Here is a 16,120-nt window from a genome sequence, read left to right as displayed (position 1 = left end):
CCCACATCTCAATGCTCCTATTACGTTCCATCTGTACTATAATAGGGCCCAACAAATTTGTGTGGCTTACCTGTGACAACAGAAACTGGGTGATGCTCGAAGTGATGAACATAAAATAAGTAGCGTAGCAGCAAGCAAGCCTAAGCATAATAGAAAATCCTAGCGCAAGGGCAGTACAAGGACTTGCTACTATTCTATCATGTCTGAGTTTTAACATTCTTCTTCATGAGAGATGGTAGCGGATTCTGAACTTGCTAAATGAGTGAAAGACAGTTGACCCTTACAAAACTACACTGTAAAAATTAAACTCACACTCTGAGTGTTATTATCAACTTTATAAAATTTACTTTTTATAACATATTTGACTTTGCCAAGTGATAAACTACTGAATTGGTAAAGGAGTGCAATATGTAAACAGAAAAGATTTCTTATTTTCCTCTGAACAATGAAATCATATAACCCAAACCAAGAAGGAAAAAAATTCTTGTACAAATAATACACAGCCAAAAAGTTCCAAAATGAAATGTTTCTTTAAACCTCTTCACCATGGTTTCAACGTTTATAAAAATATCTTCTTCGGAAGGAAATAGTGACAAGTGGGTTACATGTTGTGTCAGAGTTACTTTAAAATATATCTAGCGCACCAGCTTTCCATTGGTGAGGTAATACCAGTTGACAACAACCATGCTATACATGTTTTAACTGTTATAGAGGTGAGATTTTAAATGGGACTGACGCCTTTAGACTGTATTTTAACGTACCTCTGCGTCAACATGTAGCCAAATGTCACTTTTACCTTTGAAGAAGACCTTTTTATAGATGTTGAAACCATGGTAAAGGGGTTTTAAATAAACATTCACTTTAGCAACTCAATGGCTGTTTCTAATCCCTACAAGAAGATTTCATCCTACGTTCGGTGCTCCAGAAAAATAGAAAAATTTAAAAGAAAAAAATTAAACTAAAAGGTTTGTTTTCTAAACAGATCACGAATATGCATAACCAGGCAATGTAGCAACCTTTGGCCTCAAAAAAATCTTCACTTGTTCAGTTAATCTTTACAAAATCGTATTTCACAATTCATCATCATCTGCAGTATTCTCCCTGTGTTCTCCAAGCTATTTCCATTTGCTCACTAATATAGGCAACACCTGACTCTCTCACCAGATTGTCTTACAACGCCTACTGCGGCAACAGTACTACTAACAACCACAGATCACATTGCTTCTACGCAGAACCGCAGTGGCGTCAAACATATAAACTACCGCATAACCCTGTTTGGTAAATATCCAACAAACACATGTGAAATATGACGCATCGAATGAAAAAAAGAGCTTACTTCACTTTTGCCGAATACCAAAAATAAAGTAGAAACCTTCCTCGGATGTGTGTAAAATGCTAGAAGTTAAACCAACACTGCTTTGACTGCTGTATATGCTAACAGTATTAAGGTATTGTATCAGCCATTATTAAATAGTAATGTAATTTTGTCCTGTCTTCTTATATTACTCAGTCTGTGTTACTATAGGAAGCCATTGGTTTTTTATGGTTAATTGACTGTGATTGTATTGGTGATTACAATGGCTTTTTGTAAAGCAATTTTCTGTCACAGGTATTTTCGAATTAGCTCTTGAGGCGTAGTAAATGATACATACTGCAATCAGCTCAAAAATAAATTTTCTAAATTATTGCTGAAGTGTGTGGCTGAGTAATGATTTCTTCCTTTTTATGTCCTGTTGCTTTAGATTTTGCGGAGATCATATTTTATGGGCAAGTTTAATTAAAGATAATAACATGTTTTATTTATATTAGTTAATAGTCATTTGTTTGAAACATTCCCAAAAGAACAGATTGGGAGTGCATGAAAATGTACTTGTTGTGGTCATGCATGTGTGCACGCATGCCTGTATATATGTGTGTGTGTGTGTGTGTGTGTGTGTGTGTGTGTGTGTGTGTGTGTGTGTGTGTTCACACACAAATTTGGAAATCCTCATCTGAATATAAGTATTTCTTTTTAATTTCTGAAAATTAGTGTAGTTATTGGCAGTTAGGAAGGACAGTCAAAACATAAAATAGCTTGTTATGGCTCTTGCTACATTGTTACTCTTTTATTCCCATTTAATGTTATTACATGAATGCTTATTTTTATGTGATCGTTTATGGCTTTTCCTTTAGGTCCATGGGCTCTTTCGATAAAATAATTCTCTAGCAAAGGCACAAAATCTTCCAAGTACTTCTTCATCCTTATGTTCTTCATTTTCCCTTTAGTTTTAGCGGAGTTAACTGTGACTGTTGAAAACTGTACAAAGTTTGAATTACAGAATTCGTACTTGTTCTTTGTATTCTATTTCCAAATTACTTCCAGTCCACATGAGGGGCAGTGTTATCATTTCACATTATAAAATGTTGCTTCTTGATTCTTTGTGTTTTGTGTTACTGTATAAATGATTGTTTTTTATATATGCTATGTCTAGATATAGTTCCTAAGGACATTTGTTGTCTACTTGTTCTGGTTAACTATTAGTTTCGCCTTTGTTTCCTGTATTTAGAGCTTACTTTGTCTGCAAAGACGTTTTTATGTTAGTTTTAGTAGTGGAGATTTGTGCTGTGTTATCCTCATCCTGTTTTCTTTACACTGTAGTTATGTCTTGATGTCAACACGACATCTCTGCAAAAACTGCAATGTCATTTAATTTTCGCTAGAAATATAATTTTTTTATCATTCTACACACAAACAGAACACAAATGAATTAAAAAATTAATGATATTAGTCTCAAGATTTGAGAGACAATAATTATTGAAGACAGTCATCTATTTTATCATCCAATGTCACATAATAGAAATTAATGTAAAAGTGACCCTGTATAATAGTGTATAATATATTTGAAGGGGATCAATAAATATTACTGTTAATTTAATCAGAGGTTACAAGAGAGTTGGTTTGTCCTGGTGCACCATAATGTGTGCTAAATACAATTGATGCCAGTGTTGAATAAAAGCAAGTGTATATTTTAATGGTATTACTGATTTCTGAAGAATTAAGAGATAACATGCTTGGAAGCCTTATTAATAAATGAGATCTAAGTCATTCATGAAACAACCAAGTTATGTGCATCTTTTCAAATAGTTGGCTGGTTGCAAACTGTCAGACATATTACAGAGAGACCAAAGCACTGGATGGCAGTGATTATCATTTGAAGGTACACTAAGGTAGTGGTTTGCTAATCCTGGGAAATTTCATCAACAAAATATATGAAAATAAAGAAGTATAAGTGCATTGAAGTCAATTATAAATTCCTTTGTTATGAAAAGAGAAGTAGCAAATTATCTTACTTTCCTATTTCAGTTTACATTTAGTGAACGAAATTCTTACAGTGGAAACTAGAGATATAAATGTAGTAGTCTATCTCCTCATATCTGTTGTTTATATTAGAAAATGTAACATTTTTAGTAATGTTACATTGACCAATAAGCATAGTAAAATTCAATAGCATAGCATTAGGAAAAAATGTAGCTCTGCTGAAATGCCACAAATTTAACCAGTGAGCAACGTGTGTCTTCATATCTTTCACTGCATAGAAAATTTTGAAAACTTTTTAATTTGGGCATTTTATGAAAACAAATCAAATGCATCATAACTTAACATTCCCTTAGGGATGAAAAAGGTAATCATTTGTTTAAATGTAATAAATATTGTACCAAGAAAATAACATTATGTTTGTAACACCTTTATGTTTTCTTATACCTTCATAGAAAATAAATAAATATGTTGAAATAGAAGTTTGTTCATATACAAAGGAAAACAATGTTTCAGATGTATTACAATATATATTCTGGATGTGCTTGAATGAAGATATTATCAGAATTACACAAGATTTTTATGGAAAGCTATAATCTTTATTTCAACCATGAAAACATTTTACTGGCAGTAACCAGTACTGTGTTTTGTAAGAACAGAATAATGAATAGTGGTCTCTCAACCAAAAATTCATATGGTAAACTGTTGTATGATGATACTTTTCTAGGACTACAGTTTTATTCAAAAAGGCAATAACAAATACTGGGTAATATTTTAATGTAACATAAACAGGACCACCATTGTTTCTTTCTGACAGTGTATGTATTATAGTCTTTTTTCCTCTCTCCAATCTACAAAACAATTTCCAGTGTAGCTTTAGATCCTTTATTGAGATAAATTTCATATTCGACATGAGTCTTATGCTATTTGTTGCAAAACATTGAAAAATGGAATTATCTTTGAAGAATGTAATTTGGATGAAATTAACTAAGACAACATTCCTGAAAACAGGAATTTAATTCACATTTTGCATTTTAACATCAAATTCTGAAGGAATTTCTTATTCAAGTAAGGTTTAGAATAAAACAAATTATGTTACTAGATTGAAAATGTCTGTACAAATGATAACATTACTAATGCTATAGACAGCAACCTCTTTTAATCAGAAACAGAAAGGAAAATGTGAAGAAGTAACTTAAAATATTGTAAATCTCTCTTTTGTCATTTCATTGTATAGCAACTAGATGGAATTAATTAAAATGGTTTATAAAAGCTAGTATGTAACTTCGTTGCTGGCGATTCTGAAATTGGCCATGTGCTCTTACAAGGGTTTCTGTTTTCCAAAAGCAGTTGCAACAACTGTTGTAATAGTCCTTTACCAGAAAAAGAATGATTTACAACTACAAAAAAGCGCACTCAGAGAATTAAACTGAAAAGCACAGATGTTGAAAGAGTTGTTGGACTTCACTTCAGACTGCAGGCAGTGAGCAGTACAGGTCCTAATGTCTGTTCATTTGGCCGAGCAGAGCGTAGTAGGAGTATGATGCATTAACCAACTGAAAACAGATGGAACAATATCAATACAAAAGGATTATAATAAAACCTAATTTCTTTTTATTTCGCTTTCCATCTTGACTTATCATTAGTAGCAAGTATTCACCACCAAGAATCTGTACTCCTAAATGTAATAACGTTATTTTTGTAAACACAAATTCTTGCTGAAATTTCTGAATTCATCAAGTTTTCCACGTTTTTAACACTCCAAAACAGCTATGAAATGGCTGTCTCTTCCTCATTGCTACCTTGTATCCTAGTTAAGCTACCTGAAAGCTTTGTAACAAAACAGAACAATATATTTGGAAACAGTAATAAAACGACGAAACAAATTTTATCATTGGCAAAATAATGTGTCAAATACATTAGCAGTGCTTACACAGTGTGTTGGATATCAAATAAATACTCATTACGACAAGTTATTACAAAAGTGCGTTACACAATACAGGTTTATGAGCCAGAAATATTCTATCTTTGATATCAATTTGGTAGTGACAGACTATTGCTCTCCATAAACACAATGGAAATATTCGCCCAACAAAGAATGACTTGTGATATAACAAGAAGATAATGAGATTTTTCTAATCAGCAAATACAATATGCATGTAATAACTTCTGAACTAAGAAGCACTGTTCTAGATTTGGTTGAAGTGGGATGGACATTATTATGTATTAGTTTTCACATTATATATGTCTTTCTCCAAGATTTTTGCATACTTCCATTAACTCTACATATACCAATAACATATGTAGTAGCAGTTTGTGAGTAGTACAGACAGTATCTGCTGAGTTCTTACATAAAAGGAATGAGGCAGGAGGATAGTTACCTGCTTTTTGTGTTTATGGTGTTGGTGAAGCTAGACAAAAACATCAAATGAATGCATGCCCTTTCCTTAATTCTTATCCGACATACAACTGTTTGAAAGACATGGGCGTCAGTCACACGTCCTTCTCCACCAGCACTCACATGCAAATACAACCAAAGTGACATTAGGTTACACAGTGATCTCTTTACTGACCATTCCAATGTACATTTCAGTTGTGGTCTGGTATTATTGATGACCAACTCGTTGCTCCAGTTTTATTTGGATAACCCTCTTAATGGAGCAGGCTACCGTGATTTCCTTCAGAATGTGTTAGCAGATTACTTGGAAGATATTCTTTGGCAAAACGACGCTTCGTGTACTTTCAGCACAGTGGAGTTCCTACACCTTCCATTTGGCAGCTGACACAGTACCTCACTGGAATATATCTTGGGCTTTGCATCCGGCGCCTTGAGTCGTTTCTTAGCTACTGAGATCACCTGATCATACTCCATCAGAATACTGTTTGGACCCAAAGGGCTGACCTGTATTTTATATGTGTAAGCTGAAATGAAGGACCGCAGGAAAGAGCTCAGATCAGCAACACAGCAGCTGTCAGCAAGAGCAGCAAAATGCATTGATGCTGAAGGTGGACTTTTTGAAAATCTTTTGTGAGGATATGTACAAAAGTAATCAAAAGATAATGCGATCTTATGTTTTGATTTATTTTCACTTGCGTTTGTCCTTGTCCCCATTGATGATACAACTGAACTCTTTTGGATTTTTTGAGTACTTTTGACGTAATTCATTTGGTTCTTCTCTGCAAATCTGGAAAATCCAACCTAAGGGACTCACATGGTCGGAGAATCATAGGGGATTCTCCTTTGTTTTGCAGTCACTCTTTGTTGCAGCCATGATGCAGTCAGGCAAGGAACGTATGAGCAACTTTGGTTGGCACGTGAAGATCCCTGCAGTTCTTCACATCATATATAGTATAGCGCACAGGTTAAGGACCAGCTAAGGTGTTACTGACCGAGAGGAAGGCGGCCCTGTCGATGGGGTAGCAGTAGCCGGCAGTGAGGACGAGGCGCTTCTGGGCGCGGCACAGCAGTAGGCGGAGGGCGCGCTTGAAGGCCGCGCTCGACTCCACCCAGGAGCAGCTGTACGCCGCCGTCGACACCGCTTGTGCCTTTTAACAGCCGAATGTGACGTCTCACTACCACTGTGGATTGTTCTGCGTCGATTAACTTAGAAAGAGCGACAGATTAGCAATCAGATTCATACTGGACTGATTGTAAACCATGGAAAAGCTAGTGAACCACATGATACTGGAGCCATACACGACTGCGTATTATATCTGCATTAAGTGATACCCGTCAAAGTCACATCGGGATCAAGACTCAGCCGTTAGTAGACGTTCACCTTGGATTTAAAGACCAAATTTATTCGGTCTAGTTGCTGTTTGTGGAGGATATTGTTCCGTCTGGTAACACTGGCGAAGGTACATTAGTAAACTAACTGAGCACGATGAGACAATGAACATCTACTGAACAAAAGCGCGTAAATCATGCTAAATGTAGAGTGGAACATAAGGAACATAAGGCGACGGAGCGACCATTTACGTCGACTGTGGAATCACTATAGAACTATTTGGGCCTGATGCTCACGCTCTGACGGAAGACGAAAGGGCAGGTACGGACAGCCAGCATCGCTCATTTTTGGCATGTCCAATTTGGAGAGCCCAAAATGACTCTTAAAGACATTTTGGTCCAACAAGCCCAGATTATGAGGAAGCTAAGCTAGGCGCTATCGAATCAGAACAGACGGGATCGATAGATAACTGAAAATCGAGCTTTTTTCGTGAACGAAAGTGGGGACCGCAAATTTTCCTAGAAATTGGGGAAACAAACTTCTTCGACTGCCACTTAGATACCCGAAAGGTAAGAGCTGTTCAACGAAATCGCCGCTGGCGTAGCGATCAAAGCACCAGGCTGCGGAGTGAAGAAACTGTATCCGATTCCCAGCTGCGTTCTTTAGATCTTCTTTCTTTGATATGGTGTCTAAAGTCGAAACATCAAGAAGGAGTGGTGCGACATAAACCATTGTTTGTAGGCGTGTTTCTACACATAAAAGATGACATTTTTCCAAATTGCGTGGCAGTCGCGTAAGGATGCCGCTGTTGACGCCATTATCAGATTGAAAATCAGGTCTGCTTTAAATACACCCTGTAACGGTCGTTAGCGTTAGTTATCTTTGACATTGGACGTATTGAGTTGATGTTTGTCAATAATGCCTTTAAGGCGATAAGGACGCCATTGCCAACACATCACTGCCTTTGAAGTATTTTGTGTAATAGGGCTGCGAGAGAGCTGGTGCTCCGTCTGCGATACTCCAGAAAGATTCGTCATGAGAGTAGCCACTATACGTTACTGTTGGTAGCTTTTGTTACCAGAATGTACGGTCGCAAGATGACCGGACTCCGGACGGCCACGTGGCACTACCGAGAGGGAAGCCCACTGTGTTCGGCGTTTGGCTCTGGCGCATCGTACTGCACCTGCAGCAGCCATTTGAGCAGCAGTTGGCGCAAAAATGACATAATGAACAAATCGGTCACTCCGACGACAGCTCCGAGCCAGGCGCCCTGTTGCGTGCATTCCAGTGACCCCAAACCACCGCCATTGCCGACTTCAGTGGTGTCAAGAGACAGCTCACTGGAGGGCAGGGTGGAGGTCTGTTGTGCTTTTTGATGAATGAACGTTCTGCCTTGGTGGCAATGATTACCGTGTGTCGGTGAGAAAAAGCCTAGTTGACGGCCTGCAGTCTACCTCCGTGCGTGCTAGACACAATGGATCTACAACTGGACCTAACGTTGGGGCGGTTCTTCTTGTGAAAGTAGGAGCACTCTCGTGGTTATCCACGCACCCTGAATGGAGATCTGTACGTCAGTTAGCTGATTCGATTTGCTGTGCTCCCGTTCACGTACATCTTTCCAAGGAATATTTGACAACAGAATAACGCTCGCCGATATACCGCTCAACGTGAGTGTCGACATTTCGCCGTGACCTGCTCGATCACCAGATCACTCTCCACTCGAACACGTATGGAACATTATCGGACGACAAATCCAGCGTCATCAACAAACAGCATTAACAGTCCCTGTATTCACCGACCAAATGCAACAGCCATGGAACTCCATCTAAAAAACTGACATCCGGCAGCTGTAAAACACAATGCGTTTACGTCCGCATGCTTAAGTTCTGGCGGTTACACCGGTTTATTAATGTACCAGCATTTAAGATTTGCACTGAATTTTCTTGCGAATACATTAATCTGTAATCTTGGAATGCCAATCACTCGAATATGCTACCTAGGCAAATGTGCTGCCGAGTTTCATTACTCTACGTTAAGTCTTTTGGTGCTGCGATTTATTTCCGTTAGTGCAATTTTTCCATTTCGATATTGGTAGGTACAAGAGGGCTAATACTATTGGTAAATCAGTAATAAGTATTAACAATATAGGCAAATAAATTTCTGAAACCACATGGATTAACACAGAATTAAAAATCTAAACCCGATGGTCTTACAGTGTCTCTTTAATGCACTGTGTTGCATGTCCTCAGTTTACTTCGAAAAACTGAATGGATAGTATTTGTCTTATAAAAATTCTAAGTAGCCATACTCGCGGAACCAAGAACATCTAATGAATGGTTCAAAATGGCTCTGAGCACTATGGGACTTAACATCTGTGGTCATCAGTCCCCTAGAACTTAGAACTACTTAAACCTAACTAACCTAAGGACATCACACACATACAAGCCCGAGGCCGGATTGGAACCTGCGACCGTAGCAGCAGCGCGGTTCCGTACTGAAGCGCTTAGAACCGCATCTAATTAATGGAATCTACCCGCAGCTACATCGTTCCTTCCGAAGATTCGGAAGAAAACTAACTTGGTTTGCATTTAAATGTACTCATTTTTCAGGAAGTAATTTTCATTCATACGACGCATAGAATAACATTTGAAAAATCGATACTTGAAGTTGATAATGTATTGTTCTGTGGGTCGGTATTCCATTCGATTGGTTGTGCAATTCCCTCTGTGTTTCCAGAAGGCTCCTGCTATTCTGAAGCCTCGAAATTAAGTTTTTAAGTTACTAATAAAAATAAGCATCACATGGCTAATACACAGGTGCACATTTTAGCAGCATTACTTCTACCGTACAAGTCGTCTAACCCTCGTGTACTGTAAACATGCTATCACAAGAGACCGTGTTAGTTTTTCCATCTCAGCAATCCAGTATTAGACAACACAGGTTATCAGTAAAGTATGGTTTTAAAATGTTCTCAAGATATGTTTTGTGGCCTGAGTTATTCTGTTTCCCGGATGCAGAGCAAGTGAAGTAAACATTTAAATAGTCGGTTAAGCGATTGACATCTTCTATAGCCCCAGAACTAAGTTAATCATCAGTTTTTTGTAAGCACGGGAAAATTTTACCCAAAATTTCCCAGTTTTACTCACTTATGCGATAACGTGCGACTAAAGCTCGTCTTCGCAGCAATGTTCTCGGAATTGTTTTCACACAAGGAGGCTTAAAATTTTAATTCCTTACTAATCCAAATCGTTAGAGAGGTTTATTTGCCTACTTTGTTATTATTCCTTATAGGTTTATTTACAATATTAATCCTCCCGTACTTACAAGTTTCGAAGTGGATAAAAAATGCAAATTAAAAATCAAACTGCTGGATGCAACTGGGAATTAAAGGCAGGTCCTCTGCCTGTCAGCTTGACGTAGTTTTATTATTTTATTTTTTCCAGGTTTAATCAATTTAAATTGATGTAACTTTTTATAATTTAAAATTTTATAATTTAAAAATAAATCTCCACGATGAACAACGTAGGCGAGCATGGCGGCGACCTGAGGAGGAGTCACATTATTTTTCTGGTGTCATGGTATGACTCCAAGTCACGGCAGGTAGCAAGTGAGGGCCTTCCGGCTTCACAGCAATACATCTTGGACATCCTCCGTACTCATGTGTTACCCCTCGTGCGACAGTATTGGAAGTCATTTTCAGCAGGATAATGCTTCTCAAGACATAGCACGTGTCTCTATGGCCTCTGTAATGTTAAGGAACTCTCATCACCAATAAGATCAGCAGAGGTTTCGTCGACAGAACACGCATGAGACCAGTTCGTACGTCTCATCTCTCCCACTGCCAGTATCAAGAACATCAAGGAGCCGTTACAATGGTTGTGCGTCAACTTCTGTGCGGCTGGTCACGGCGGAGGTTCGAGTCCTCCCTCGGGCATGGGGGGGTGTATTTGCCCCTAGGATAATTTAGGTTAAGTAGTGTGTAAGCTTAGGGACTGGTGACCTTAGCAGTTAAGTCCCATAAGGCTTCATACACATTTGAACATTTTTTTTGCGTCAACTTTCTCCAACAGAGAATACGACGACTATACGACACCCTTCACAACTCATTCACTGCGTGCTTCCTAGCTAGAGGCTGTGCAACGTCATACTGATAAATGAGCCCATACTGCCAAGTTCTTTGTAAATTTGACTCTAATTTTAGTCATTTAAATAACGTCAGATTCACTCTCCAATCGTGAAGTTTCGTTTCGTTTCCTCTTTCCCGTCTTGGTGTTTGACATTCATTGTCAGGCAGTGTGTTTACAGAAAGTAGAAAAGAAGTTTCTCGAAACTGTTACAATGATGTAATCGTTTTACTCCACTACCAAGGGAGTAGTAACATCATCATTCTTTCCCAGATGTGCAAGGTATTCACCTACAATTATCACTGGCCGGTTATAAAAAAGTTCTGTTCTATTTCACAACAGGAACAAGTTGATTCTAGGCTGAATTACTAGAAGGTCGTGAATCAAGCCATAGAACGGTACAATGAATAAGAAACACAAATTTTTCGGGTACTCATTCATCTTTTAGAAAGGTGGTGTCGATTGCAACTGAATCAGTACAAACATCTTTTCGAACAGGACATTGATTCAATCTATTTTAGCACGCTCACGAACGCACACGTTAGTGCTACAGTCTGCATTCATTCTGCTGAAAAAAAATGTTTTATTGGTTAATTTACATTTATTATTCCGGATTAAACTAGGACCAATGTATCTTAAAATTACACAACATTCACTGAATTGTGCCATTGTGGACTAGTATATCATATGAAAGCTACAGTTCGAAATCCATCGCAACATTTCCCAACGGTTTTCTTGAAAACACTTTTCCTTTTCAGTATCGTTCAAATTCAATGCACAGACATTGTACACAGCTAGTATATACAAGGAGATGCATACAAGAAGTTCGAAACCCTTAGAGTAAAAACTATAGTGATCGTAGAGGGCCCAGATCTGCATACATTGAGATAAGGACCTAATGGTCGGATATTTACGAGCCTCACTTCACACAAATGAAACGGAGTACAAAACAGTCGTGCTGATTATCCATAGCGCCAGGGACCCATACCAAACTGAACTAAGAGCGAATATTAAGCGTTACAGAAAAAGGTCAGTTGAACGGTGGCATGTTTGTTTCAGGCACGGGACGAAGTCACTACAATCCTGGGAAACGAAACTAACAGATAGCAAACCAGATGTCAGTAATCACCCGAAAGCTACTAACAAAGTTTTTGAGAAACAGTAATGGGGAAACCAATTATAATACACATTCCTATGAATCTCCACCTGAGATCCTAGAAGGTAAGATTAGACTAATAACAAAGAGAGGCAATCACGCACTCATATTTCCCGAATCCTAATATGCGGTACAATAGGATGTAACCTGTGTTCCGCACATCCCAGTAGTTGCCTTAGTATGAGCGCATATGATGAGGCACTGAAGCGCCAAAGAAACTGGTATAGGCATGCGTATTTCGGTATAGGGATATGTAAAAGAGCAGAATACGGCGCTGCGGTCGGCAACGCCTATAACAGGCGCAGTTGTTAGATCAGTTACTGCTGCTACAATGCCGGGTTATCAACATTTAGTTCAGTTTGAAAGTGATGTTATAGTCGACGCACGATCGATGGGGCACAGCATCTCCAAGACAGAGATAAAGTAGGGACGTTTCCGTACGGCAGTTTCACCAGAATACCGTGAATATCACGAATCCGGTAAAACATCAAATCTCCGACATCGCTGCGGCCAGAAAAAGATCCTGCAAGAACGGGACTAACGACGACTTAACAGAATCGTTCAACGTGACAGAAGTGCAGTCCTTCCGAAAATTGCTGCATATATCAATGCTTGGTCATCAACAAGTATCAGCGTGTGAAAAATTCAACAAAACATTATCCATGAAGATTTTCGGAACCGAAGGCCCACTCCTGTGCCCTTCATGACTGCTCGACACAAAGCTTTAAGCCACGCCTGGGCCCGTCAACACGACGTTGGACTGTTGGTGGCTGGTAACATGTTGCCTTGTCGGACGAGTCTCGTTTCAAATTGTATCGAGCGGATGGACGTGTGAGGTCATGGAGACCACCTCATAAATCCATGGACCCCGTATGTCAGCAGGGAAGTGTTCAAGCAAGGTGGAAGCCCTGTAATGATGTGGGGCATGTGCAGTTGGAGTTATATGGTACACCTGATACGTGTAGATACGACTCTGACCGGTGACAAATACGTAAGCATCCTGTCTGATCACCTGCATCCATTCATGTACATTTGTGCATTTCGACGGGCTTCGGCAATTCCAGGAGGACAGTGCGACACCATACACATCCTGAATTACTATAGAGAGGAATACTGTTCTGAGTTTAAACACTTCTGCTGACCACCAAACTCCCCAGACACGAACGTTATTGAGCAAATCTGGGATGCCTTGGAACGTGCTGTTGAGAAGAGATTCAAACCCCTCGTACTCTTACGGCCTTATGGGCAGCCCTGCAGGATTCATCGTGTCAATTCCCTCCAGCATTACTTCAGAATTATTCGAGTCCATGCCACTTCGTGTTACGGCACTTCTGAGTGCTCGCTGCGGCCCTACACGATATTAGGCAGGTCTACCAGTATCTTTGGCTGTTCAGTGTATAACCTCAGTAAAACATCATTTAACAATAAAACCTGCTAGAAGAGGGACCGTTTTAGCCGACCGGTGTGGCCGTGCGGTTCTAGGCGCTTCAGTCTGGAACCGTGCGACCGCTACGGTCACAGGTTCGAATCCTGCCTCGGGCATGGATGTTTGTGATGTCGTTAGGTCATTTAGGTTTAAGTAGTTCTAAGTTCTAGGGGACTGATGTCTTCAGATGTTAAGTCCCATAGTTTCTGAACCAAGAGGGACAGTTTTGTACATTTCCATCAACTAACCGAACTTTGGCTGGTAAACCTTTTGGTTGCACATAGTCTTTGCGACAACAATGTAATTGCTCCTTCACCAGTTAAGCTCGACTCTGCGATGTCTCACGTCCGAGATAAGTTGGGCATGTTAGTGTGTACGTGTAAACGGATCTTCTCACACAGGGTGCTAAACCGTATGCATTGACTCCGCTGAGCGAACGGTTATCTGTCGAAAATATAGTCCATCTCTCTGAGGTTTGAAAGGTTCTAGTTCTTATAGATGGCGATAAATCTACTTTATTCAGGATAGCGCAGGTGCTAAATAATTCCCTATATATTCTTTCGGATTTCTGCGCACCACGTTCCCTTCCACCACACATTAAAGGCATGCCTGAAAGATATTGTGACATGTGTGGTTGTATCATCCCCAACTAACATGCACTGTTGATAGTGGTAAGTGACAACACGAAGTCATTTCAGGCGACTGTGTAATGCTCTTCAGAGCACCGTCATCATCATATATATGGCAGTTAGTTATTAGTATTATGGCGCATAAGTAGACTACTAAATCGTGGGTCACATACACTGCTTATGGAAAACCTCGTATCGCCTAAAATATTGTTTGCCAGCCGTTGGTTGTAATCTCAAACATTTCATTTCCGGAGCTTCTACCATCTGCACGATTTTGACTCTGCAGGATTAGAGCACCGTGGGGGCCAGTATCAAGCTTACCCAGATACTGAAGTCGAAAAAAAAATAGAGGGAGATATAACGAGAGAGAAACAGAAACAGATATTAATAGACACAAATTCAGAGACAGAAATAAGTTCATCCTTTTATGCTAAACATTCTGATTTTATAAAACCTTTATTTATATTTTCAAAAGCACGAAGAAATGGGCTACAAAACCAAACACGAGACAGGACTAGATAGAAATTACGTCGTATACAGGTTATCAATATGCTGTAATTGTTTGAATTAGTATCTTAATAATGTGTCATTCACAGTAACGATAGTACAATAACTTAATCAAATTGAAGAAAAAAAATAACAAGTAGAAAAGTCCGATCACTGAAGAATCATTTAGTGAAACCTAGTGAACCATTAAGTATGTATAGATATTTCACTGTTAAAAGAAATTAGAACCAATCAGAGTGAGAGGTCATCAACAATTATGCATTCTTAGTGCAGTGATTTGATCCTTCGTTTGCTATATATCTTACATGTCATTAAGAAATATATAGTGCCCTCTTCGGTTGAACAGTAATCAAAAACGTAGATAGTAAGAATCTAGCTGGTGCTTAATTTTGATGGTAGCCATGTGGCGCGGTCTAACCTCGTCTGCAACGTTCTGCGCTGCCCAGCAGTACAGGAAGACCTGGCCTCCAGGCACCGGAAGGAAGGCCACGCACTGGAAAACTGCGGCGAAATCCGTACTCTGAGGAACACGAAATGACGAGTCAACTGGTGCGAACTGTATGCAGAGGCGGCAAAGCACAGAAATAAAAATAAAAGAAAGTCTATGTCTCTGATTATCAAAAGTAAGTAAACCTGTCGGTAATAGGTCATTGTATCGTCAGGTGAATATTTTTCTCCATTTCATTCTATACGTAGTATGGAAATTAAGTTACCGTTACAGAACTTGTGAGACTTCAGTTCCATCGTGGCATTTAACACATAAATACATCAAAATAAGGTTTGCTATCTCTCTGTGTACGTATATGATGTCAGCAGGTAACATAGACTATTCCAGGGGGTTAACTCGTACCTTCTAAAGGGACACCCTTCTCTAGCATTACTTTTCCTCAACAGAAGTAGTCGATACCACAAATATCTTCCAATTTTGAATAGGTTAATAATATCTCTGCTGTTTTTCTGAACAATTCATATGGTTTTGTGCACGATATGTTATATTTCAGGCTAAAATCTGTAAAAGAAATTACTGTGTTTTCGTTGTTACAATCGACATGTACTACCTCTGTATGTACAATTAAAGACATTTTTCAGAAACATTTGAAATTATCAAATATTTGGAATAGTTAAAATTACTATTATTAATTACGCTGTCCGATACTGTTTATTACGTTTATTTCTAGATTCACTTAAAAAATAATAATATAAATTAATACAAATTCATTTGTCAAGAATATTTGAAAATACTTTGGAATATTTT

General features: G+C 38.8%; 1 protein-coding gene across 1 annotated transcript in view; it reads right to left on the bottom strand.

Moving 5' to 3' along the window:
- The window catches only part of LOC124545823, a 60,956-nt gene that overhangs the window by 18,553 nt on the left and 26,283 nt on the right, over positions 1 to 16,120 (bottom strand). Inside the window, exons 2-3 of the mRNA XM_047124776.1 lie at positions 6,686 to 6,841; positions 6,092 to 6,197 (exon numbers count right to left, since the gene is read on the bottom strand). Of these exons, the coding sequence (XP_046980732.1) occupies positions 6,092 to 6,197; positions 6,686 to 6,841 (262 nt within the window). The remainder of the gene's footprint in view (positions 1 to 6,091; positions 6,198 to 6,685; positions 6,842 to 16,120) is intronic.

The sequence above is a fragment of the Schistocerca americana genome, chromosome 8, assembly GCF_021461395.2.
Source record: "Schistocerca americana isolate TAMUIC-IGC-003095 chromosome 8, iqSchAmer2.1, whole genome shotgun sequence".
NCBI classification, from domain to species: domain Eukaryota; kingdom Metazoa; phylum Arthropoda; class Insecta; order Orthoptera; family Acrididae; genus Schistocerca; species Schistocerca americana.
This window is presented reverse-complemented; position numbering and strand designations above follow the sequence as displayed.